At 43.1% G+C, this 25,430-nt stretch overlaps 1 protein-coding gene across 1 annotated transcript in view; it reads right to left on the reverse strand.

The window, feature by feature from the left end:
• The window catches only part of MCM9 (minichromosome maintenance 9 homologous recombination repair factor), a 77,083-nt gene that overhangs the window by 31,732 nt on the left and 19,921 nt on the right, over positions 1–25,430 (reverse strand). The window contains exons 4-7 of the mRNA XM_068231368.1: positions 18,253–18,334; positions 14,455–14,655; positions 11,125–11,250; positions 5,035–5,154 (exon numbers count right to left, since the gene is read on the reverse strand). Coding sequence (XP_068087469.1) covers positions 5,035–5,154; positions 11,125–11,250; positions 14,455–14,655; positions 18,253–18,334 — 529 coding nt within the window. The remainder of the gene's footprint in view (positions 1–5,034; positions 5,155–11,124; positions 11,251–14,454; positions 14,656–18,252; positions 18,335–25,430) is intronic.

The raw sequence follows: 25,430 nt of genomic DNA on the forward strand, positions 1-25,430 counted from the left end.
CTAAAATCGGTTTCCCCACTGGAGCTGCTAGCTTTGTACTGCTGCATGCAGTACAAAGCTATAACAAACATTGATCACACACTGCTGTTGCTTCTAGCACGCCTATTATATACAATACTACATCTACTGAAATAGTTGCACAGTGTATGGGTAGCCCCACAGTGAGGATATATGGAGGACAAGCTACATTCAGAAATGTGAATGTCTGAGACAGGGAACACACTACCCGCGTTTGTGTGTTTTTTGCCACGAGCGGCATAATGCGCACGATTCTACAGACTATTGAAGTCTGTAGAATCGTGCGCATTATGCCGCTCACGTTGCGTCCATTCACATTTGTGTTCGTGTTTTTTAAACGCACAGTTTTCTGCTTTTTCCTGCGCGCTCACATACGGTACATGCCGACACAAATACGAAAATGTGTGCAGAAAAATGCAGGGCTGTGGAGTCGGTACAAAAATCCACCGACTCCTGAGTTTAGGATTCCACTGACTCCGACTCCTCTAATTTGCATATTACAATCTTGTTGATTGAAAGTATGTAACATGAAATGCATCTCTTAACTGCCAACGCTTAGGAATTTTAAAAGACAACTGAAGTGAGAAGGATATGGAGACTGCCATATTTATTCCCTTTAGTCATAGACTAAAACTAGTCCTTGGTAAGAGTACTTGTAAAAGGTACAGGCCGGAACAAAGAACATCTATCGGGCCCTAGGCAATGTAAGTGTGGGTACATGTAAGAGTGATGTGCAGGTACGCCGCAGGGGAATAAGGAGATTCTTCCTCTATTACACATTCTTCATGCACAATCTGAACCAGGTTTATGGGTTATAGACAACACCTCTGTGTTCAATGTGCACAGCATTCTCAGTGGATTCCCTGCAGCTCTGTGGAGAGTGCATATGTATAGTACTACTGTGTAACAAAGTAAACCTGAGACAGATGAAATTAAAGTTTTATACATACCTGGGGCTTCCCCCAGCCCCCTTCAGGCTAATCAGTCCCTCGCTGTCCTCCTCCGCTACCTGGATCTTCTGTTGTGCTGAACAACATGAATGACAGCCAGATTCCTACTCTTAGATGGTGCTCTATCTAGAGGGTTGGGGGGAAGGTGCTCAGATCCAAAACACATTATGAGTAAGGGCCCATTTCCACTAGCTCTGAATACGCAGCGTTTCCCGCATGTAAGACGAACAGAGCAATCACTGTGTACTCAGAATAGGCTCGCCGTGCAAATTGCAAGCTGGTGCCTTCGCTGCAACACAGGTGCTTTGGAGAAAGACATGCACAAGCGGCTCTATGCCATCCTGGCGTCTGCGCAATGCAGCCAAACCCGTACATGGATGGGAGCATGGCCGCATAAAAATATTTGACAAGCTTTTGTCGAATAGGTTTAGAGGATCACAGCACTAGATCTGTGAGGTGATGGAGAATGAAGGAAGCCTCTGAACCTCTACTGAAGCAAGTATCTGTCGTTTGAATTTTTGTCTCACAGATACACGTTAAGTACATGTGCCTAACGCTTACATGCAAGCAAGCTGGAATAAGGCTTCCCTTTAATATCTGGAATGTACTGTACAGAGCTGAAATATCAGTATATAGTGAGGTTTTACTTTAAGTGAACAGCCGTGAAACAAGCCTACGTTCACTTCAGCTGGTCTTGTATAGAGTGCTTTTATTTCCGATTGTATGTATATAATTGGATGTATGAACTGAACAGCTTTTTACTGCATTTCTCATTTAGTAATTTAATTGTACAGGTTCACAGCTTGAGCCCTAGCAATGAGGAATGCCTCCTGTAGCCTAAGCCCAGTTTACTATTCTCACATGGTTTCACCCCTTCATGACTCACAATTCTAAATTATAAATGGTGAGCCAATTTAGTGGCAAGGTAAACGTGTGTTTATAATGGATTGATCATACTGCATACAACCATATCAATATAAAAACGGAAGTTTAATTTGCCATTAGAGTGGCTCCTCACAGTTTACGCAAGTTTGCTTCCAAAACTGCTGTTGCAGCGAAACTTATTTAAAACAGTGTATGCTTGGCTACTTCTATCAAAGTACAGCTTTATATTCATGGCTGTGTGCTGTATACCGCAGTGCGGAGAGCTGTCTGGCTGATCATATATTAGTGCTCTCTGCTGCAGGGTGTGAAGATGTAAAGCTGCCCACAGACCTTAGATAAAGGATGAGGTCTTTAAAACCACATGAAGACAAGTATGAAAAGCCATTTTACCAATGTTTACTTTATTGAGAAAGGATGTGGAGGCCATAAAGAAGAGACATAGCCAGTGTGAATCTGTCTGAAGACCAAGACAAGGTTCTCAACACTATTCTGTTTTAGTCTTCAGCTTTGGCTATACTGCAATGCTCTTTTCTCCTAAAATTAGTTTTATTAAGTCTACTAATAGTCCCTTTCAATTTTCAGGCAAATGTCCCCAAACCTAGACCCCTTTCACAATCTTGAAACAACTGTCCAGGCTGTCCCCCCCCCCCCCCCTCCTTTACAATTCTGCATCTCTCCTCACAGGCACCCCCCCTTCCTTTTCCAAATTAGTCTTACAGTTTAAAAATGATTTGTATTTTATTAGGCAATAAATAACCCTGCAAGGTGAGAGGGCTAACCACTACACCACCATGTTGCCCATGAGCCTATCTATTACTCGTAGCTGTACTGATTTGGTTACTGCACAAGAGAGCAGCCAGCACATGCAATAGAACAAAATATCTTATGACCCCTCTGCATCAAAAATGTCTTACCTGCACTACAGCAGTTCCTGACACCTAAAGGGGAGAGGCTGCCATTCATGTGCTATAGCTGTGCTCCCATTAATGCACCCTTCTGTAAAGTCACACCTTTCCCATGCAGCATTAGAGGCGGTGTAACTTACATAACCTACCAACACTTGTTAATGAATCTTCATTGCTGCAGAAATGGCAGTTTGTGTATGAATAATTTTTCTCAGCTTTGAAGCAAAAGTTACAGATGACAGAGAAAAGTTGCAGCACAGGCAATAGCTGAATTTTAATTTCACCACCATTATGTTAAGCAGAAACTGAAACATAGCTTCCTTTAATCACATGACAGTGGAAGCCTCAACTGCAAGCATACAGAAATAATAGCAGGGACAATTGTCTCAGTGTAGCTGGGTCCGTGCTTTTTTGCTACTGCGCATGTGCGCAGCACGGACCCAGCCTCACACAAGGAGGACGAGAAGGACGCAGCCAGGCGGGTGTGCGAGCAGGTGCGTGACGGGCGGGAGCACGCATGCGTGCGGAGACAGACCTAGCCTGTTTTTAAACGGGCTAAGGTCACTAGTACAGAAATAAACTGAAAACTAGACCTCAAAGTAGGCTGAGAAAAGCTGCGGACCGCACAACATGGAATGGTACTGTTAAATCTGTAACAAACCATCAATGCATATACGAAAGATTTACTTGGAATGGTGTTCCCTTTTACTATTTAACACACAGTTTTGTATTTTCCTTTTTAATAACCTCTCTGGCGTTATGATTATTTCCAGATTTAAGGTCTAAAAGCCATAACATTTTTTCACAAGCTTTTAGACCCTAAAAACAAGAAGAAAAACATACTACAGAGAAATCTGCAGCAGCTCCTGCATGAAACTCATTCAGGCATGAGATTACCACCCTGTCCTGCGGCTTTCCGTCCCGTGACTAAGGATTTCCGCTAAGGAGGTTAAAGGAAACCTGTAACGATCCCTCCCCCCCCCCCCGGGATACTTGCCTCGGGAGGGGGAAGCCTCTGGATCCTAGTGAGGCTTCCCCCGTCGTCCTTTGTCCCACAGTGGCAGCCAGGGACGGCGGGCATGTAAGTATTTATCTCTCCAGCGCAGGCACAGTAGCGGCTTTCTGATCGGCATCAGGCGGAACTAGCCGAACCCAGTTAGGTCCGCTCTACTGAGCAGGCGCAAGTCGAAAGGGTGTCCACAGCTGCCACTGTGGGAAGGAGGAGGATGGGGGAAGCCTTGTTAGGATCCAGAGGCTTCGCCCTCCCGAGATAAGTACCCCAGAGGGGACTTTTTTTCGTTAGCGTCAGGCCCCTTTGATCCAAGTTTTGGACTAGTGGACACACACGATACAATTATTTGTATTAGATTCGAGCATTCCGATCCAATCTTCCGATTGATCGGACGTTTTGATCAGAAGCTTCGAGGTATCACGCATTTTCCAGATTGCCGCAATTTCGGGATAAAAGACCGTAAACTCTGAAAAAATTGGTTGGTTAAAAAAGTCAAAAGAGAAAAAAGTGAATACATAAGGTTTGGTATGTACTGAATAGTTACATACAATTTTTTTCTGGTTGAATACAATTTCACAATCCATCACATACCATACCATAAAATTGGTTTGAATTTTCCAAAATTCAAGATTGTCACTGTGTCAGTGCCATGATTTACATTGCATAAACGTCTTTAAAAATCCTCTCTCATTGTTTGCATTACTTTGGTAGTGGGAATAATAATGAGTACAGAGTCAATTCTCAACTGAAGAAGCCATGGGAGAACTTGCAAAGCACATTAACCACTTCCCGACCACAGGCACACACCCACCTAGTGACCAGGCCATTTTTCACAACACAGAGCTGTTCTGCACATCCCTACAACTAAGCACACAAATGAATTTAACCTTTTATTGTCCTTAACAGGACATTCTTTTGGAGGGGTCTGATCGCTCCTGCGATCCTTTGTTTTTTTTTAAATCAGGCAATTTTTCCATTTTGATCCACTTTCATTTTTCAAACTAAAAATCGATAATTTCTGGTATCTTCGATTGACTATAAACAGGGTAATTACATAATTTTCATTAAAAAAATTGCATCACAGTTGATCCTTTAATTTTCAATTTGAGCCAGAAACTGATATCAAATTGAATAGACAGCAGAATAAAAAGCCATTTGATTGGCAATTTGATAAAAAAAAAAAAAAAGAAATCTGATCATGAAATGAATTGTGTTTATTGTCGTGTTTAGGCATCACTATGTTTACAGAGAAAGCACAACTTACCTGCGCTAGTTGATCCAATGCCAGCAGTCAGGACTGATCTTGGTGTAATCTTGACTGCATATTTTAAAAACTGAGATTTTCCTGTGCCAGGATCTCCAACCAACAAAAGATGGGACTCCCCTACAAAAGTAAACATAGGCACTTCAAAAACGAACAAAAGAAAAAACAGAACTGCCACAGCACAGGAGTATACATGTAAAAAGGGCACCAGGAAATTCAGGCACAGGGTGAAGCCGAAAAACGGCTATCAGAAATTTCCCGGTGGCAGATTACTGTTCCCCCTTTTAGGCTGCCATGGACACAGGGGTAAGATGCAATTCAGCTGCCAGCTATTGCAAGTGGCTGAATTGCACTTTTTTTCGTAATACGTGCTCAGTCTTTTGCTGGCGCCTAAATTACCCTCTGAGTGCCGCTATAGCCGTAGCTCACATTACAGTCTATGGTGGTGCCCAGCTGTGCCCAAATGTCCGGCGCCTCTTTTACCTGTCTCTGCACAGGACCCATCAAGCTGGGAAACTGGTAACTGGGTACTTATTATGGAACAACATTGTTTGCTATACAGTGGTTTGCAAAAGTATTCGGCCCAATTGAAGTTTTCCACCTTTTGTCATATTACTGCCACAAACATGAATCAATTTTATTGGAATTCCCCATGAAAGACCAATACAAAGTGGCATACACATGAGAAGTGGAACGAAAATCATACAGGATTCCAAACATTTTTTACAAATCAACAACTGCAAAGTGGTGTGTGCATAATTATTCGGCCCACTTTGATCTGAGTGCAGTCAGTTGCCTATAGACATTGCCTGATGAGTGCTAATGACTAAATAGAGTGCGCCTGTTTGTAATCTAATGTCAGTACAAATACAGCTGCTCTGTGAGGGCCTCAGAGGTTGTCTAAGAGAATATTGGGAGCAACAACACCGGCTAATATTGGGAGCAACAAAGAACACACAAGACAGGTCAGGGATCAAGTTGAGAAATTTAAAGCAGGCTTAGGCTACAAAAAGATTTCCAAAGCCTTGAACATCCCACGGAGCACTGTTCAAGCGATCATTCAGAAATGGGAGTATGGCACAACTATAAACCTACCAAGACAAGGCCATTCACCTAAACTCACAGGCCGAACAAGGAGAGCACTGATCAGAAATGCAGTCAAGAGGCCCTTGGTGGACGAGCTGCAGAGATCTACAGCTCAGGTGGGAGACTCTGTCCGTAGGACAACTATTAGTCATGCACTGTACAAAGTTGGCCTTTATGGAAGAGTGGCAAGAAGAAAGGCATTAACAGAAAGCATAAGAAGTCCCGTTTGCAGTTTGCCACAAGCCATGTGGGGGACACAGCAACCATGTGGAAAAAGGTGCTCTGGTCAGATGAGACCAAAATGGAACTTTTTGGCCAAAATGCAAAACGCTATGTGTGGCAGAAAACTAACACTGCACATCACTCTGAACACACCATCCCCACTGTCAAATATGGTGGTGGTGGCAGCATCATGCTTGGGGGGTGCATCTCTTCAGCAGGGACAGGGAAGCTGGTCAGAGTTGATGGGAAGATGGATGGAGCCAAATACAGGGCAAACTTGGAAGAAAACCTCTTGGAGACTGCAAAAGACTTGAGACTGGGGTGGAGGTTCACCTTCCAGCAGGACAATGACCCTAAACAAAGCCAGGGCAACAATAGAATGGTTTAAAACAAAAACATATCTATGTGTTAGAATGGCCCAGTCAAAATCCAGATCTAAATCCAACCAAGAATCTGTGGCAAGATCTGAAAACTGCTGTTCATGTAATCTGACTGAGCTGGAGCTGTTTTGCAAAAAAGAATGGCAAGGATTTCAGTCTCTAGATGTGCAAAGCTGGTAGAGACATAACCTAAAAGACTGGCAGCTGTAATTGCAGCAAAAGGTGGTTCTACAAAGTATTGACTCAGGGGGCCGAATAATTACGCACACCCCAGTTTGCAGTTATTTGTAAAAAATGTTTGGATGTATGATTTTCGATCTGCTTCTCACGTGTACACCACTTTGTATTGGTCTTTCAATAAAATTGATTCAGGTTTGTGGCAGTAATGTGACAAAATGTGGAAAACTTCAAGGGGGCCGAATACTTTTGCAACCCACTGTAAATAAAAGGGGAAATGTCTACTCCTTTTTTATTTTGTTTTTTGTCTTCAGTTTTCCATTGCAATCTTAATCTCTCTCAAAGCTTTTCACTAGATGAAAACTTTATTTAAAATTATCTGTAGTTTTCAGCTGCTACAAGCAGGCACCAAGGCATAGACAGGAAGCTCTTCCATCACTTAACAGGAGCCCTGAGAAGGCCTGTTTACACTAAAAGCAGGCTACGACTGGCAACAATGGTGTAAGATGCAGTGCTAATATATATATATATATATATATATATATATATATATATATATATATATATATATATATATATATATATATATATATATATATATATATATATATATATATATATATATATATATATATATATATATATATATATATATACACACATACATACATACATACAAACACAGGGAGCCAGGAGGGGCAGGCATGTGTGCGCACGACGGATGAGCGGTGAACTGGCTAAGGTCACTAGTTAATATAAATAGCTAAGTGCATCAAAAAGTTGGCTGATGCATTTTTTTTTTTAATATGCAGCCTTTGGTGTAAAGGGGAGGCCACCCAGTGGAAGTGGGAGGGCTGCATTTCTTTTAGCATGAATAGGCCCTAACACTTTGGAAACCTCAAAATTATTATTTGTAAACCCTCTTCGAAAATCATTGCTAGATCTACACATTTTATGGAATAGGTCAGCGGTTCCCAACCTTTTCCGGCCCGGGGAACACTGCCTGACCAAATTTTTCTCCGGGGAACGGCGCGGGGGGGGGGGGGGGGGGGGGGGGGGGGGCGGCGACGGGCGGAGTTGCGGCTGCATAGCTAGCATAGTTGCCCCAGTGTAGGGAGTTTAGTTGCCTCAGTATAGCCAGTATAGTGCCCCAGTATAGCTAGAATAGTGCCCCAGTATAGCCAGCATAGTGCCCCAGTATAGCCAGCATAGTGCCCCAGTATAGCTAGTATAGTGCCCCAGTATAGCCAGAATAGTGCCCCAGTATAGCCAGCATAGTGCCCCAGTATAGTGCCCCAGTATAGCCAGTATAGTGCCCCAGTATAGCCAGAATAGTGCCCCAGTATAGCCAGAATAGTGCCCCAGTATAGCCAGCATAGTGCCCCAGTATAGCCAGCATAGTGCCCCAGTATAGCCCCCCAGTATAGCTAGTATAGTGCCCCAGTATAGCCCCCCAGTATAGTGCCCCAGTATAGCCAGTATAGTGCCCCAGTATAGCCAGAATAGTGCCCCAGTATAGCCAGCATAGTGCCCCAGTATAGCCCCCCAGTATAGCTAGTATAGTGCCCCAGTATAGCCCCCCAGTATAGCCAGTATAGTGCCCCAGTATAGTGCCCAAGTATAGCTAGTATAGTGCCCCAGTATAGCCAGAATAGTACCCCAGTATAGTGCCCCAGTATAGCTAGTATAGTGCCCCAGTATAGCCAGAATAGTGCCCCAGTATAGCTAGTATAGTGCCCCAGAATAGTGCCCCAGGATAGCCAGTATAGTGCCCCAGTATAGCCAGTATAGTGCCCCAGTATAGTGCCCAAGTATAGCTAGTATAGTGCCCCAGTATAGCCAGAATAGTACCCCAGTATAGTGCCCCAGTATAGCTAGTATAGTGCCCCAGTATAGCCAGAATAGTGCCCCAGTATAGCTAGTATAGTGCCCCAGAATAGTGCCCCAGGATAGCCAGTATAGTGCCCCAGTATAGCCAGTATAGTGCCCCAGTATAGTGCCCAAGTATAGCTAGTATAGTGCCCCAGTATAGCCAGAATAGTACCCCAGTATAGTGCCCCAGTATAGCTAGTATAGTGCCCCAGTATAGCCAGAATAGTGCCCCAGTATAGCTAGTATAGTGCCCCAGAATAGTGCCCCAGGATAGCCAGTATAGTGCCCCAGTATAGCCAGTATAGTGCCCCAGTATAGTGCCCAAGTATAGCTAGTATAGTGCCCCAGTATAGCCAGAATAGTACCCCAGTATAGTGCCCCAGTATAGCTAGTATAGTGCCCCAGTATAGCCAGAATAGTGCCCCAGTATAGCTAGTATAGTGCCCCAGAATAGTGCCCCAGGATAGCCAGTATAGTGCCTCCCGCCCGTCCCCACGGCCAACGCTGTTATTACCTTAACAGCTGCCGCTCTCCCCTCTCCAGGGCGTGTATATTCTAGCAGCGTATCTCCGGCTGCTCTGTCTGTGTGATGCGGAAGGAAGCATCCGGGCAGCGGCTTCCTGTAACGGCGATATGTATCGCCGTTACTATGGGAACCGAGCCCTCCCTCCTTCCGCATCACACAGACAGAGCAGCCGGAGATACGCTGCTAGAATATACAGGCGCCGGAGAGGGGAGAGCGGCCGCTGCTATGCTAATAACAGCGGCGGCACGGGCGGGAGGGGGAGAAGAGGACGGCACACCAGGCAACGTTCCGCGGCACACTAGTGTGCCGCGGAACACTGGTTGAAAAACACTGGAATAGGTGATATTACATAGGCAAGGGTCAGAATATAGAACTTACAGTTTTGAGGTCAGCCTGTACAATTTGGAGGTGTAGGGGATGCAATTGTAGCCAAAACACTCTCTCAATCGTAACCGCAAATGTTTTGCAATTTTGTGCAGCGGTTTTTCCCCTCCCAGCGCTCCACTGCGTGTTGCGTTTCTGGTAAAAGTGCTTTTCTAAGCACTTTTCCCGAGCGGTTTTGTCATTCACTCCCTAACGCAAGTCAGGAAGTGAACTCTTTGACCCAGAAAAGAATAAATACAATGTATTTATTCTAAAAAAAACGCGTACACAATTGCAGCATAAAGCGGTTTTGTGAGCATTTAGCCGTCTTCCTATACCTTCCATTATAGCAAAAAAAAAAAAAAAAAAAAAATGGTACAGGCACCGCTTTGCGGACCGCAAAGCGGACGCAACGTGCTGATGTGAACCTTCTCATAGAGATTCATTGCACAAGCGTTTTGTGGACGATTTTGAAATTCCCCTGCGCTGAAAAAAAAAAAAAAAAAAAAAAAAAAAGGGGCCCTAGTGTGAACGAGCCCTTAAAAAAAAAAAAAAGGATTCAGAATTATACAGTACAGTGTAAAGGATTATACAGTACAGTGTATAAACAGTGTATAAACCAAGCCAGTACTGTCTAAAGCTACCACAAACTTTGGTAAATTCCTTGGATTGGATTCCATGACGACTGATCCAGAGCTGCATGCTTCAGTCTTCTCAGAAAGTTAATTCGGAGTGCCATCCCTTTGCAGTTTGAATACCACTATATGATGAGCAGTCAAAGCCAAGTAGGAGCAGCTGTCCCCACCCACACAGCCTGCTCTAACCACTATTCAGCTGGATTGCTCAAGGCATCAGGTATTTACATTTTTTTTGCACTAAGGCTATTCAGTGTGTGTGTGTGTGTGTGTGTGTGTGTGTGTGTGTGTGTGTGTGTGTGTGTGTGTGTGTGTGTGTGTGTGTGTGTGTGTGTGTGTGTGTGTGTGTGTGTGTGTGTGTGTGTGTGTGTGTGTGTGTGTGTGTGTGTGTGTGTGTGTGTGTGTGTGTGTGTGTGTGTGTGTGTGTGTGTGTGTGTGTGTGTGTGTGTGTGTGTGTGTGTGTACACAGAGTATAATATATATGTATAATAAATATATATTTAAAAATTGAGCACACATATTCTGTATCCTGTTTAAAGAAGTGTTAAAGCAAAGAAATGCATTTCCCTTAGCACTGCTACATAGGTTCACGAGTTGAGTCTGAGGGCATTCCATACATGGATTTCTGTTATTTATGTATTTATTTAATAGTCCTATTCTGTATCCGTAGCCCATTTCTTTTTTTTCATTAGACCATTACAACAGCTATGACCAGAGATAACCTCCAATCTTAGCCAGAATTTGTAACACTTTCATTATAAACTTGTTATTGGTTTACACCACATACTTGCCAACAGTGAAAGACAAATTTTAAATTGTAGACACAAACCTCTCACTCTAGTTCCAGCTGAATCAATCCTCTGAACGCCCCCAGCAAGCACCATGCCTACTGCTAGCTTCACAACAAACATGCCAAAAACCTGTGGGCATAAGCTAGCTAGGATCTCATTCCTTCCTGTGAAAAAATAAAATAAGACTTTTTTAATGATATAAGTCCAAATGACCATAACACTGATTAGCATTCCACAGTAAAGTCCTTCTGCTTATCAGCAACGCAACTAACCCGCAGTCTCAACCAACCATCACCAGCAGTACTCACAGTGGTGAAGACCAGTTTCTTAGGCTGTTTGTGGGCTCTGCTGTATGTTAAGACTGGGTTCCACAGCTCCACCAAGGTTAAAGGACAACTGAAGTGAGAGGTACATAGAGGCTGCCATATTTATTTATTTCCTTTTAAACCATACCAAATGCCTGGCAACCCTGCTGGAGTATTTGGCTGCAGTATGTGTTAATACCACCAGAAACAAGCATGCAGATAATCTGGTCAGATCTGACAATAATGTCAGAAACAGCTGATCTGCTGCATTCTTGTTCAGGGGCTATGGCTAAAAGCATTAGGGCTCGTTTCCACTGTTGCGACGCGATTTCGCAGGCATTCCGACGCTTGTAAAAACGCATGCGGATGCGTTTTCGCATGCGTTTTTACCCGCGATTTCGCATGGCAGGGTGCCATGCGAAATTAACCATGACACTGCCAGGGCAAAATAACATTGAAAAAGGTGCGAAATCGCACGCGAAATCGCGGGTAAAACGCATGTAACAAACGCATGCGTTTTTACTATTAAATACATTAGCGGCGATTCGCACGGATTCCCGACGCAGGCGAATTCGGTGGGTCCAGTCGTGCAGATTTGGCCCGCCGCTAAATCGCTCCCGCACGCCGCACATGTGGAAACAGCCCCGGCCACTTCAGTGTAACAAGCGAATCCGCATCTCGTCGCCGCATGCGGATTCGCTATGGTGGAAACGAGCCCTTCGAGGCAGAGGATTAGCAGGACAGCCAGGCAACTGGTATTGCTTGAAGAGAACCTAAACTGAGAAGGATATGGATGTTTCCTTTTAAACAATACCAGTTGCCTGACTCTCCTGCTGATCAATTTGCCACAGTAGTATCTGGATCTCACACCTGAAACAGACATGCAGCTAATCCAGTCTGATTTCAGTCTGAGCACCTGATCTGCATGCTTGTTGAGGGGCTGTGGCCAAAAGTATAAGAAACACAGGATTAGCAGGAAAGTCAAACAACTGGTATTATTTTAATAGGAAAAATCCATATCTTTCTCAGTTCAGGTTCCCTTTAAAAGGAAATCAATATGGCAGCCTCCATATTCCTCTCCCTTTAGTTGTCCTTTAATATACTTTCAATTACTTGTTATATGTATTGTAACATTTAATACAGAGTTTTTTGGTATGCATCTAGAAATATGCATTTCAATTTGGATATAGAGGCCAAGAGCCATTTACTTTTTTTCTTGGTTGAGTGCTGCGGCCCTATGTGTTTATATATTTCTATGGCCGATTGAAGGTAAGCTATTCTTACATCCAAGAACTACATCTTACAGCATGCATTGTGGAGCACTTGTGTGAGACACTGCTGGGAACAGCAAAATGCAGCAGATACTGCTGTTTGGGTGGAGATGATGGTTTATACCGGTAAGGAGGGGGCCAGAGGTACAGCAGCCCGTAGGCAAGTAGTGAGGCTCACCACAACAGCACGCACGCACGCACGCACGCACGCACGCACACACACACACTTAAAAGATAGAATGAATTGCAGATTATATACACCAACATTTCAGTTCAGTTCCCCTTTGTCTCCTTGGCGGTCAATTAAAACCGCCAGGGAGGCAGCGCAGCAGTTTTTTTTGTTCATTTTATAAATCATGTAGCTGGCCTAGCGCTAGCTACATGATAGCTGCTGAGCAGCAGCATCCCCCCACCCCCTCCCCCCACCCCCTCCGATCGCCTCCGGCGATCAGGCCCATCAAGAAATCCCATTCTGAACGGGATTTCCATTAGGTTTTACCCTGTCGCCATGGCGACGGGCGCGATGACGTCTTGGACGTTGTAACGTCAGAGGGAGTCCCGATCCACCCCTCAGTGCTGCCTGGCACTGATTGGCCAGGCTGCGCAGGTGTCTGGGGGGTGGGGAGGGCGGAGGGGAGGGGTACCCTCTAACGCGGCGAGCGGTGAGTTCACAGCTGCAACAAAAAAAAATATTATGTAAATCAGCCCAGCGGGGCCTGAGCAATCCTCCTGCGCAGCATAGCCCGAGCTCAGCTCGGGATTACTGCCAAGGAGGTTAATACAGTGACTGCTCATTGCAGTGCTCCTCTGTTTCCCTTACATATCAATACAACCCTCCCCATTTTCCCTTCAGCACTTGCATAGATAACACACCTGCTTAGGTGGCAGTATCACTCAATGCCAGATTGAATCCTTCCAATAAAGATCCTTTAAGAGATAACTATTTGCATGTATAGTTGTCTGTTAATTTCTTCAAGTTAATCGAAAAAGAAAATGGTCCTCCTAACCAGGATGTTCAGAGACTGAGATGAGGCCAATATAGCATAGTGACCTTTGCCCGCTTTGCAATGGCAATATAGCGGACTTCTCATGAGATAATGCTACTTCTGTTAACAACTGCCAGCATGGAGGGAAGATTGGACTGGAGTATCTCTAGGTTGCAGTAGCTTGGACTCTGTACCTATTCTTCCTGGGTAGGCCAATTTAAGTTTTTTGATGCCCTTTTGGGGCAAAGTAGGTAACAGTACTTGTACATGGCGAGGAAAGGAACAGCGCTACTTAAAAACAGATCGCATTCTTATGACTACCTAGTGGGATAAAATACACACCCAGCATTCAAATAACATGCAACTGTCTACCATTGGAGGATGTTGGTTTCCATAATAGCTTCCATGCAACTTATTAGGTACTCATCCCTCCCACTGCCAAGAAGTCATCCCCCATGGGAGGGGCCCTAACACTAACTAATCCTAAATTATGCATATGCATAGCCTGGGTGCACTACCAAATAAAAATTCAAAATTTCACAAAGGTGGATCAGCGCATCACCCGGCCGAATGGCCACCAATCAGAGGTGCACTGAGCCCCCAAGAAACTACAAACGCACCTTGAAACCAAACATAAGCTCTGCATAAACATCAATAAGCAATGCTATTACATGGGAGCAGATGACCAAAGTGACTTACATTTGTAACAGTACTTGTGTTCAAAAATACAAGTTAAAATAAAAAAAGGAAATATGGCCCGCTTTAGAATATCATTCCTCAGACAAATTAAATGTAAATAATCGTACCTGCTAAAGGGTTATTTTTAAATCTTTCCCAGAATTCTTCATATTCCTTTTTGACCTCTTCATTTATGACCACACCACATGGTTGCTCATTATTCACAGAAATGTAATTTGCCTTCAGTACAAGTTCTAGGTCACATCGCGTATCTACGTAAAGGGGCTTCCATCGTTGCATAACCACACCATATATGGTGACATCATCACCTGTACAAAACGTCAGATTAGTAAGTTTAGTCACAGATGAAAAAAGGATCTTTGGAACAAGACTTTACAGGTGCACAAACAGAAGCCTAGAAGGCATATAGTAAAAGCACACAGATGCAATGTGCGGTGGCGATGGACCTAAATGCTTAAAAACGAACCTGTGTCACAAAATCCGGAGTTTGTTAGTTAGATCGGAGACAGTATTATAGGTGGCTGGAAGGGGTCTCTTACAAGAGCCTACTGGTTGTAAATGGAAAAGTACTATACGTATGCCTGCACCATTGAGCTAACCTGTCAGGTTATAACCACAGCATTCACAAGCCAGCCATAGTTTGGTATACTTCTGTTATGGGGATGACAAACATTTAGTATTTGCTTCAAAGAGTGGTCATCTGCAGAAGACCAGACATTAAAAAATAAAAATAAATAAAAAACCAATAAAAATAATATATTGTGAATAGTGCACTATATGCAAGCGAAAAACAGTAACACACGAACCACAAATCCCAGGAACTGCAATAATCAATTAATCCATTTGCTCAGCTGCACGGGGACTGATGCCCAGCAGTGATTGGGATCAATCCCCTGGGCGACAGACAGGGAAAACTATGTGCTTGGAGGTCTCTCATGCATTGCAAAAAATTTGCCACAAAGCTTCTTTAGGAGTGGCCGGGTGGCTTCCATATGCACACTACATTCTTGCCCAAGGTGGTTTTTAATTAGCCTCCTCGGACAATTATTATTATTATTATTTATTGTATTTATATAGCGCCAACATATTACGCAGCGCTGCACAATAGATAAAAGGGGTAACATACAAGGTAGAACATACAGGAAACTCACAACAAAACAAGATCATGCAAATGATTTGATAATACAGTGTCATAGGTCAAAATAGAGATTGTTCTAGTCCACAAAAGGGGTGATTGTCAGTAAGATTGCATAATCAAGCTGGAAACACTGGGGAGGAGGGCCCTCCCAGAGGCTTAAAATCTAAAGGGTGGGGGTGGAGACAATAGGTGCATCTGTTGAGAGAGTGTCTAACAGAACATATTATGGTGCTGGTGTAGGGGGGTATGCGAGCATGAAAGAGTGAGTCTTGAGAGCTTGTGTGAAGGTATTAAAGGTGGGGGCAAGTCTGGTGGCTGGAGGGAGTGAGTTCCAGAGAGTAGGGGCAGCCCTGGTGAGGTCCTGCAATCATGCATGTTTGTTTTTATTTGATGGAGTGGCTTGTGGGCTGTGCAGTTCAGATTCAAAGGCAGAGATGATCTAGTTAGATAGCAATAGTGTTCAGCAATACAAGTAAATCACAACAAAGATAATGTTACCTTAATGTGGTGCTTATTTCTGCTGAATTACTGGTGAATTCTGGTAAATTCATTTACCAGAAGATTCATTTACCAGACAAGTTTAATTTTGTGTGTACATAGCCTTAAACAAAATTCAGGACTGCCAGTGATATAACAACGTGGAAGCAACTGGGAGCAACAGTAACTCAGCCACAAAGTGGTAGGCAGTGTAAAATCACAGTCAGCAAAGTCAATAGCTATAGACCCCCAAACTATGTATGACCTGCAGATTAGCTCAGGAACAGTGTGACGCCAGCTTCATGGCACGGGTTTCAGTAGCTGCTGAAACCAAGCCCTACATAACCAAGTGCAAAGTGTCCAATGCAGTTGTATAAAGGACTGTTAAAGGGAACCAGAGATGAATGTTTCACACAAAATAAACATATCAGTCGATAGCTTGTAAAGAATAAATGCTCTACCTGATAATTTTGCCGCTCTGGTGTGCCTTTTTTAGTGTTTTTTATTCATTATTGCTCCAGGAAAAAATCAAATATGGCCGCCGGCTCATATCCCTACTGCTTCCGGGTTATGAGTTGTTCTGGATGTGCTGTCTAGGCTATATGCTTTTCATCTGTGTGCTTTCATTTTGTTACGATGTGCAGCTGCCTGTAGGAAGTGCCTCTCATGGGAATGAAACCGCAGTCATCATAAGTATCTACAGTATGCAGACAGAGTGCACACAGAGCACACAGATCATATTGCATATTGCTCTGAAAACTTGTCCGTTTCAGAGTTTCTCTGTCAGCAGGAGCAGCCCCTCCCATGTCATCACAGCTCTCAGTATGCAAAGCAGTAAATCTGAGCCTGGAGGTGGCAGGCTTGGGCTTGAAAAGACTCCACAAAAGAGTGACTCGGCTATAATGATTCCAGGTCAAACCTCGACTGAGCCAGTCGGGGATTCTTATCACAGCTGCTATAAGACTAATTAATCAGATAAGAATCTAACTAAAAGCAGGGTAGGCGTTTACTGTCATGTTCCCACTGATAAATGTAATAAAATACATGAGGGTGCTTCGTCTCTGGTTCTCTTTAAAGGACTTACGAGCCCAAATAGCGAAAAAAAGATAAGTACCTTAATCAGTTTTAAATGCACGGAGGACGCCGTCCGCGCCCTCCGTGCAGTTCCGCCGGGTCCCCGCAGTCTGATCGCCCCCCGTGCCGCTCCCGACCCCACGGACGGGGTCGGGCTCCCCTTCCTCTCCTAAGATGGCCGCCGCAGCCGCGGCCGGCTCCGGCGGCCATCTTGGGAGAGGAAGGGGAGCCCGACCCCGTCCGTGGGGTCGGGAGCGGCACAGGGGGCGATCAGACTGCGGGGACCCGGCGGAACTGCACGGAGGGCGCGGACGGCGTCCTCCGTGCATTTAAAACTGATTAAGGTACTTATCTTTTTTTCGCTATTTGGGCTCGTAAGTCCTTTAAGATGTACACCCTGTACCGAAGCCTATTAGAGGCGGTGCAGGACGGATCTCCGTCCTGCGCCGCCCAGGGAAAGGAGGGGAGGGAGGAAAGGACAGGGAGGCTGAGAATCGCTGCGGAGGGGGGCTTTAAGGGGGGGGCGGAGGAAGTCTGGTCGCCCTGGCTGTCTGCTGATCTGTGCTGTGGGATGCAGAGCCCACGCTGCACAGATCAGCACGAAATGGGCTGGTCCTTAAGTGGTTATGGTAGCATGAATTATTTTAAAACTATAATGGCTGAAAACTGAGAAATACATTTTTTTTCCTGTTTTTTCTTATTATTCCCCTTATAATGCATTTAGAAATTTACCACCCAAAGAAAGCCTAATTGGTAGCAGAAAAAACAAAGGTATAGCCCTTTCATTCCTCATTTATTGAGGAATGAAAGGGAGGAGCACTGAAATGTGAAAATTCCTTTCGTCCATAAGGTGAAAAATACCCTTGGGCTGAAATCGTTAAAGCATTTTGCTGACTTCAGTTTATTTCCAAATTAAAAATATTTAACAGCCATTAAAAAAAGTTATTGTGAATTTAGCACTTCATCAGGTGCACAAATGAATGAACAGATTGGTGCAAAAATTAAATGGATTCATGAAGGTTTACAACGGCCTTTCATGCACATCTTAAGGAATAATCAAGACCAGCACAACAGATGCATACTGACAAGGTACAGTAGAGCTGTGCTTTTACTGTAGGATATACACCTACTCCCAAGTTTGAGATTTAACTAATTTCAATTTCAGCTGAAAATCAAAATTTTCTTTATGTATTTGGTTGTATAGGAGGTGTCTTACCAGACTTGCAGCTGTCTACAAGGTCATCTTCCAAAACCACTATCATAGATCGGGGGATACTGCCCACTGACAGCCTCTGAACCTAAATTGATGCAAATGTAAGTTTTAGGGAAAAGCTGGACACAGGTTCCAAGATTAATCTTTAATACATGGTAATGCTAAACAACTAATCCACAGTGCAAAACCCAGATATCTCTGGACAAGAAAATGACTACACACACACACACAAGATACATTCGTAGCCATACACAACTTGCATGTACACATATATATACATATACACACAAGCATTGTGGTGGAGTATTAACCTGCTCCCCACTCTCGGAATGAGGGAAATGAGAAAAAGGGTGTGTGTGGGTGCGTGCGTGTGTGTAAAACAATGTCAAGGGGGCGGACATGCCTGGATTACATATATGCATATTCATGACCACAGGCTTCAACCAATAACACGTGGTATTCAGGGAGGCGGAGAAGCTCTTCGCTTACCACGGAGAACAACAAGGGAAAAAAATGGGGAGGGAGCTAAACACAACTTCCCAATCCATGTTTTGGGTGTGTAATGATAAAAAAAAGTTATCCAACCGCAGAAGCCCCATTCCCCTAATGAGTCACAAAACACGACAAAACTGGTTGGGAGCGAGTGCTGTTAAAACAGCGTAGGAGATTTGGGCACAGCCGGCGCCACCATAGGCCGTAATAGGAATAACGTCTATAGCAGCGTATGGTGAGTAACTTCGGCGCAGATAGCTGGAAGCCAAATTACATCATTCCCTACCATCCATGTTGACCTGGAGGGGGAATAGTAATTAATGCTGACTGGACTTGTGCAGAAGCAGATTAAGCCGTATATCGGCTTCATCCTGCCCCTAAGTCTCCCAGCAGCCGATTCATAGGTATGCGTTGGGAGGAGCTTCTGACAGCATTGCTCAGGGTTTGACTGTATGCAGAAGAATGCAAGAAGAGTTAAGGTGGCCACACACGATACAATGACAAAAATGATCCGATTTTACGGCAATTCGATAAAAAGGATCGGATCTCCAGAAAAAAATTGAAAGCTTTTTTTTATTCGACTGAAAAATCCGATCGGATTTCCAGGTTTTTTTCTCAATTTTTATCTATCCGGAATGCCAGATATTTTTCTTCAATTTCTCTAAAGATTGTATGGTGTGTGTTAGATTGTCAATTTATTAATATACACACCCAAGCAATTTTCTCAGTGTTTCTAATCATTTTTATCATAATTGGGGAAAAATTTTACATATGTGTGTGGTACATTGGTTATATTTTTGAAAGGTTACAATCCGTCAGAAAAATTGATTGCAATTCTTAAATTGAACAGATATTTAAAAAAATTGTATGGTGTGTGGCCACCTTTAGACGGAACCCCAGCTGCATGGTCAGACCAGGAGAAAGAGGGGGAGAGTAAGTTAACACCAAAACTCTGTGCCATTTTTAAAGAAAACCTGAACTGGAAATCAAGTCAAAATAAACATACACAGGTCATACTTACCTCCTGTGTAGTCTACTCCTCAATCACTTTCTCCTCTCCCGCGTCCTGGTTGTCCACTGTGATCAATGGAATTCTTCGTCCTCCATTTTGAAAATGGCCATTACCCCATAAATGCTTTCTGATCAGCGCACTGTTAAACTGTAACATCGTCCACTTGAGTCATAGGGAAACATGGAGATTACCTGGCACATCAGTTGTCCTCTCAGCTATTACTGACAGCAACCAAGGCTGTGGAGTCAGTACAAAAATCTTTCGACTCCAACTCAGACTCCTCAGTTTATGAAACCACGACTCCGTCCCCGTATATACATAACTGATTGTGACTGTACAGTATATATGATGTGTACACAGGAATCTCTTATATGTACTAAATAACATCTATGCTGTAAGAATAAAGCCTGATGTGTAGCCGTGTCACTAATAGAGATGGCCAATGAGATGGAAATAATTCTGCGTTGATGCTGATTTATGCAAATGTATGCACTCTCTTTGCTCATGAAATCAAATAATTTGATATGTTAAAATTTGGTTTGGGGAAGGGTACCTGAGACGGATGAAAAGAAAAGTTTTATACATACCTGGGGCTTCCTCCAGCCCCTTCAGGCCAATCAGTCCCTGCTATCCTCCTCCACCACCAGGATCTTCTGCTATGAGTCCAGGTAATTCAGCCAGTCAGCGCAGTCCAACCACGTGCCGCTCCTATAGCCAGGATCATTCTGCACCTGCGCAATAGTGCTGCGCGGGTGTAATACGCTCACGGCAGCAGAGTGTGTGCATGCGCACTACGCCAGACTGGCTCAAGTACCTGGACTCATAGCAGAAGATCCAGGTGGCGGAGGAGGACAGCGAGAGACTGATTAGCCTGAAGGGGGCAGGAGGAAGCCCCAGGTATGTATAAAACTTTAATTTCATCTGTTTCAGGTTTACTTTGTTACACAGTAGTACTATACTCTACATATGCACTCCCCACAGAGCTGCAGGGAATCCACTGAGAATGTTGTGCACATTGAACAGAGAGGTGTTGTCTATCCCCCATAAACCTGGTTCAGATTGTGCATGAAGAATGTGTAATAGAGGAAGTATCTCCTTATTCTCCTGCAGAGTATCTGCACATCATTCTTACATGTACCCACAGTTACATTGCCTAGGGCCTGATAGATGTCCTTTGTTCTGGTCTGTACCTTTTTCAAGTACTCTTACCAAGGACTTGTTTTAGTCTATGACTAAAGGGAATAAATATGGCAGTCTACATATCCTTCTCACTTCAGTTGTCTTTTAAAATGCCTAAGCGTTGGCAGTTAAGGCCTCGTTCACATCACAAACGCGGATGGCCATGCGTGCGGAACGCAACGCGTACGAATGCACGCCATCCGCGTTTGTGTGCGTTGCGTGGCTGATCCCATCACTGAAAAGTGAATGGGACAGCCACGCGTTTTTACAAAAAATGCGTGCAGCATGCGTTCCCGGACCGCACAGGTCCGGAACGCATGCAGTGTGAACATCAGACATTGCACTCTATGCAATGTCTGATGTCATGCGTGTCGGCCACCTGCACGCGTTTCCAAAACGCGGCTGGAAACGCGTGCAGTGTGAACGGGGCCTAAGAGATGCATTTCATGTTACATACTTTCAATCAACAAGATTGTAATATGCAAATTAGAGGAGTCGGAGTCGAGGAGTCGGTGGAATCCTAAACTGAGGAGTCGGAGTATTTTTGTACCGACTCCACAGCCCTGATTTGAAGTTACCTCACATCTTTATTTTAAATAATTTTACTTAGTTCAGGTTCCCTTTAAAGCTATTGATTTGTAAGAACAAAAAATAAATAGATAAATAAATAATACATTTGTAATGTTAATTATGCATGTTGCTCTATGAACAGTGTTATTTTGAAGAACACACCTTCCATATTGGATCAAAAGTGTTGTCTGGCCAGGATTACCTATGAAGGCGATATTGACCATTGTAATAGTCGTCAACTCCCACAGGGTGCTGGTGGTAGATAGAATCAAGAAAGTGCTGCTCAAGCAATTTAGTTGAGTTAATAGTTGTGGAAATATATGGTAATAGTTGCTGCCAAAATACAGGGAGTGCAGAATTATTAGGCAAGTGGTATTTTTGAGAAATAATTTTTATTATTGATCAACAACCATGTTCTCAATGAACCCAAAAAACTCATTAATATCAAAGCTGAATATTTTTGAAAGTAGTTTTTAATTTTAGCTATTTTAGGGGGATATCTGTGTGTGCAGGTGACTATTACTGTGCATAATTATTAGGCAACTTAACAAAAAACAAATATATACCCATTTCAATTATTTATTTTTACCAGTGAAACCAATATAACATCTCTACATTCACAAATATACATTTCTGACATTCAAAAACAAAACAAAAACAAATCAGTGACCAATATAGCCACCTTTCCTTGCAAGGACACTCAAAAGCCTGTCATCCATGGATTCTGTCACTGTTTTTATCTGTTCACCATCAACATTGCGTGCAGCAGCAACCACAGCCTCCCAGACACTGTTCAGAGAGGTGTACTGTTTTCCCTCCTTGTAAATCTCACATTTTATGATGGACCACAGGTTATCAATGGGGTTCAGATCAGGTGAACAAGGAGGCCATGTCATTAGTTTTTCTTCTTTTATACCCTTTCTTGCCAGCCATGCTGTGGAGTACTTGGACGCGTGTGATGGAGCATTGTCCTGCATGAAAATCATATTGTTTTTTTTAAGGATGCACACTTCTTCCTGTACCACTGCTTGAAGAAGGTGTCTTCCAGAAACTGGCAGTAGGACTGGGAGTTGAGCTTGACTCCATCCTCAACCCGAAAAGGCCCCACAAGCTCATCTTTGATGATACCAGCCCAAACCAGTACTCCACCTCCACCTTTCTGGCGTCTGAGTCGGACTGGAGCTCTCTGCCCTTTACCAATCCAGCCACGGGCCCATCCATCTGGCCCATCAAGACTCACTCTCATTTCATCAGTCCATAAAACCTTAGAAAAATAAAACCTTAGAAAAATCAGTCTTGAGATATTTCTTGGCCCAGTCTTGACGTTTCAGCTTGTGTGTTTTGTTCAGTGGTGGTCGTCTTTCAGCCTTTCTTACCTTGGCCATGTCTCTGAGTATTGCACACCTTGTGCTTTTGGGCACTCCAGTGATGTTGCAGCTCTGAAATATGGCCAAACTGGTGGCAAGTGGCATCTTGGCAGCTGCACGCTTGACTTTTCTCAGTTCATGGGCAGTTATTTTGCATCTTGGCTTTTCCACACGCTTCTTGTGACCCTGTTGACTATTTTGAATGAAATGCGTGATTGTTCGATGATCACGCTTCAGAAGCTTTGCAATTTTAAGAGTGCTGCATCCCTTTGTAAGATATCTCACTATTTTTGACTTTTCTGAGCCTGTCAAGTCCTTCTTTTGACCCATTTTGCCAAAGGAAAGGAAGTTGCCTAATAATTATGCACACCTGATATAGGGTGTTGATGTCATTAGACCACACCCCTTCTCATTACAGAGATGCATATCACCTAATATGCTTAATTGGTAGTAGGCTTTCGAGCCTATATAGCTTGGAGTAAGACAACATGCATAAAGAGGATGATGTGGTCAAAATACTCATTTGCCTAATAATTCTGCACTCCCTGTATGTTTAAAACTATCTGGGAGGCGTTTACTAACATAAAATACTACAACTACCATATTTAATCTTACAGTGTATCCAAAGAAACAATAATGCAATAAAAGGAACAAGATTTTCTTCTGTTCTCAATATGGAAAATATTTAGAAATGGCTGAATCAATACATTTTGGAGAACGTAAAATCAGTTTAATAAAAGCAAGGCTACACCCAGTAAGCAACAGCCAAAAGAAGTGATATTAGAGCGGTCACAAGAGATCTGTAGAAACTGGGAAAAAATGCACCCAAAAAGACTATTTGATAAACATAATTTAATAGGTCACTTCAAGGAAACTGAAGCTCGTTCAGAGACATTCTTGCCCAGCATCTGGCAGAGACATCTGGCCCCAAAGCAAATGATTCAATTAGGAGTCGGGAAATGTCTTGTGGGGGTGCTGCAATTCTGAAATCAAGTGGAAAGACCGCAAGCAGAGCAGATTGCAATACGTTTAACATCATGAAGCAAGGTGCAACAACCAAATGCCTTGGGGAGCAAAAGTTCAAATGTGAAGTTTGTGGTTTAAAAAAGCCATCTGCATGTCAAAGCATGAGCTAGAGAGATGTACATTTATGTCAGTATGCTGTACCATGGTGTGGAGGCTCTGAACCTGTCTAGGAAAATGGCTGGTTGGCAAAATAAATGAAAACCACACCTCAACATAGTGGCTTTAAATGCAATGCAATTCAAGCACACTGAGGAAAGAAATACTGTATGCACATGGAATGCTTATACTGGTCACCTTGGAGCAATAACCACTACTCGCTATAATACCTTTAGCTTTGTCTTACAAGGAAGTCCATTGATATGTATATATTTGACAAACACACTTACATACTTTATTTCAATTGTAACTGTCGGTCATAAAATCAATTCTTTATTTTTATCTGGTTAACAAGTAATAAGGATGATAACCAGGCAATCCAAAAGTTAGCATCTCGATTACTTTTCTTGCTTATAAATGATTATTCCCCAGTTTACCTGACTCTTATTTGGTATGTTGCCGCACAAAGTTGCAGGGCATGCTGGATTGTCTTTTAACTAATGTACTGAAGCAAAACAGGACAACCCAGCATGCCCTGCAACTTCCTTTTTGTGGCAAGTACCAAATAAGAGTCAGGTAAACTGGGGAATGATCATTTATAAGCAAGAGTCTGTGTTTGTCTGTGCCTCTCGGATTTACAAGCCCTACTCCATAGAGCCAAATTAATCCATGCCATGCACTGATGAGGATCAAACAATCCGAAACAGTCTGTATGCATGTTGGATTATTATGGCTCTGTACATATTAACAAGCTGACACATCATTGCATTCCAGCGTGGTGGTGGTGTGTTTAGCTTCTAAGGGTACAATGGTTAATTTGCAAATATTCAGCAGTGGTGCCTGGGAGACATCTCGAGCTCACTCCAACCTGAATTATCGCAAATTCTTTCTGTTTTAGGAAAGCAAACTTTTTTTTTTTTTTATAAGCAAGAATAGTAATAGTGATTTTAACTTTTGGATTGCCTGGTTATCATCCTTATTACTTGTTTACCAGATAAAAATAAAGAATTGATTTTTGATTTTATGCCTGACAGTTACACTTTCAAACATATTACTGTGTATCCTTACTCTCATACTCAAAGAAACAACGATGGTAACCAGTAAGATTTCGTAAGATGCCGGTGAATACCTACACAACAAAAGGTATTCATAGGCATTTAACAGTGCCTAACTGGCAACGTAATGACTTATTTACACTTTATCAGTTGCTCTCAGTTATAACTGAAAGGACAACTGATTTTCAAAGTAATGTCCATGTTTTCCTTTGGCTCAGTTCCCACTATACGCATTTTAACTGAAAGTTTTTTCACATTGCACTGTTATGGAGAAAAAAAAAAAGCGTAACCTATATACCAATGTATTAAGTGTAAAAGGGCCCTAAGTTTACAAAGATTGTTGTCCTACAGTACGGAAAATCTTAAAAATGTAAATCAGAAATG

This window comes from Hyperolius riggenbachi, chromosome 4 (assembly GCF_040937935.1).
Source record: "Hyperolius riggenbachi isolate aHypRig1 chromosome 4, aHypRig1.pri, whole genome shotgun sequence".
Taxonomy (NCBI): Eukaryota; Metazoa; Chordata; class Amphibia; order Anura; family Hyperoliidae; genus Hyperolius; species Hyperolius riggenbachi.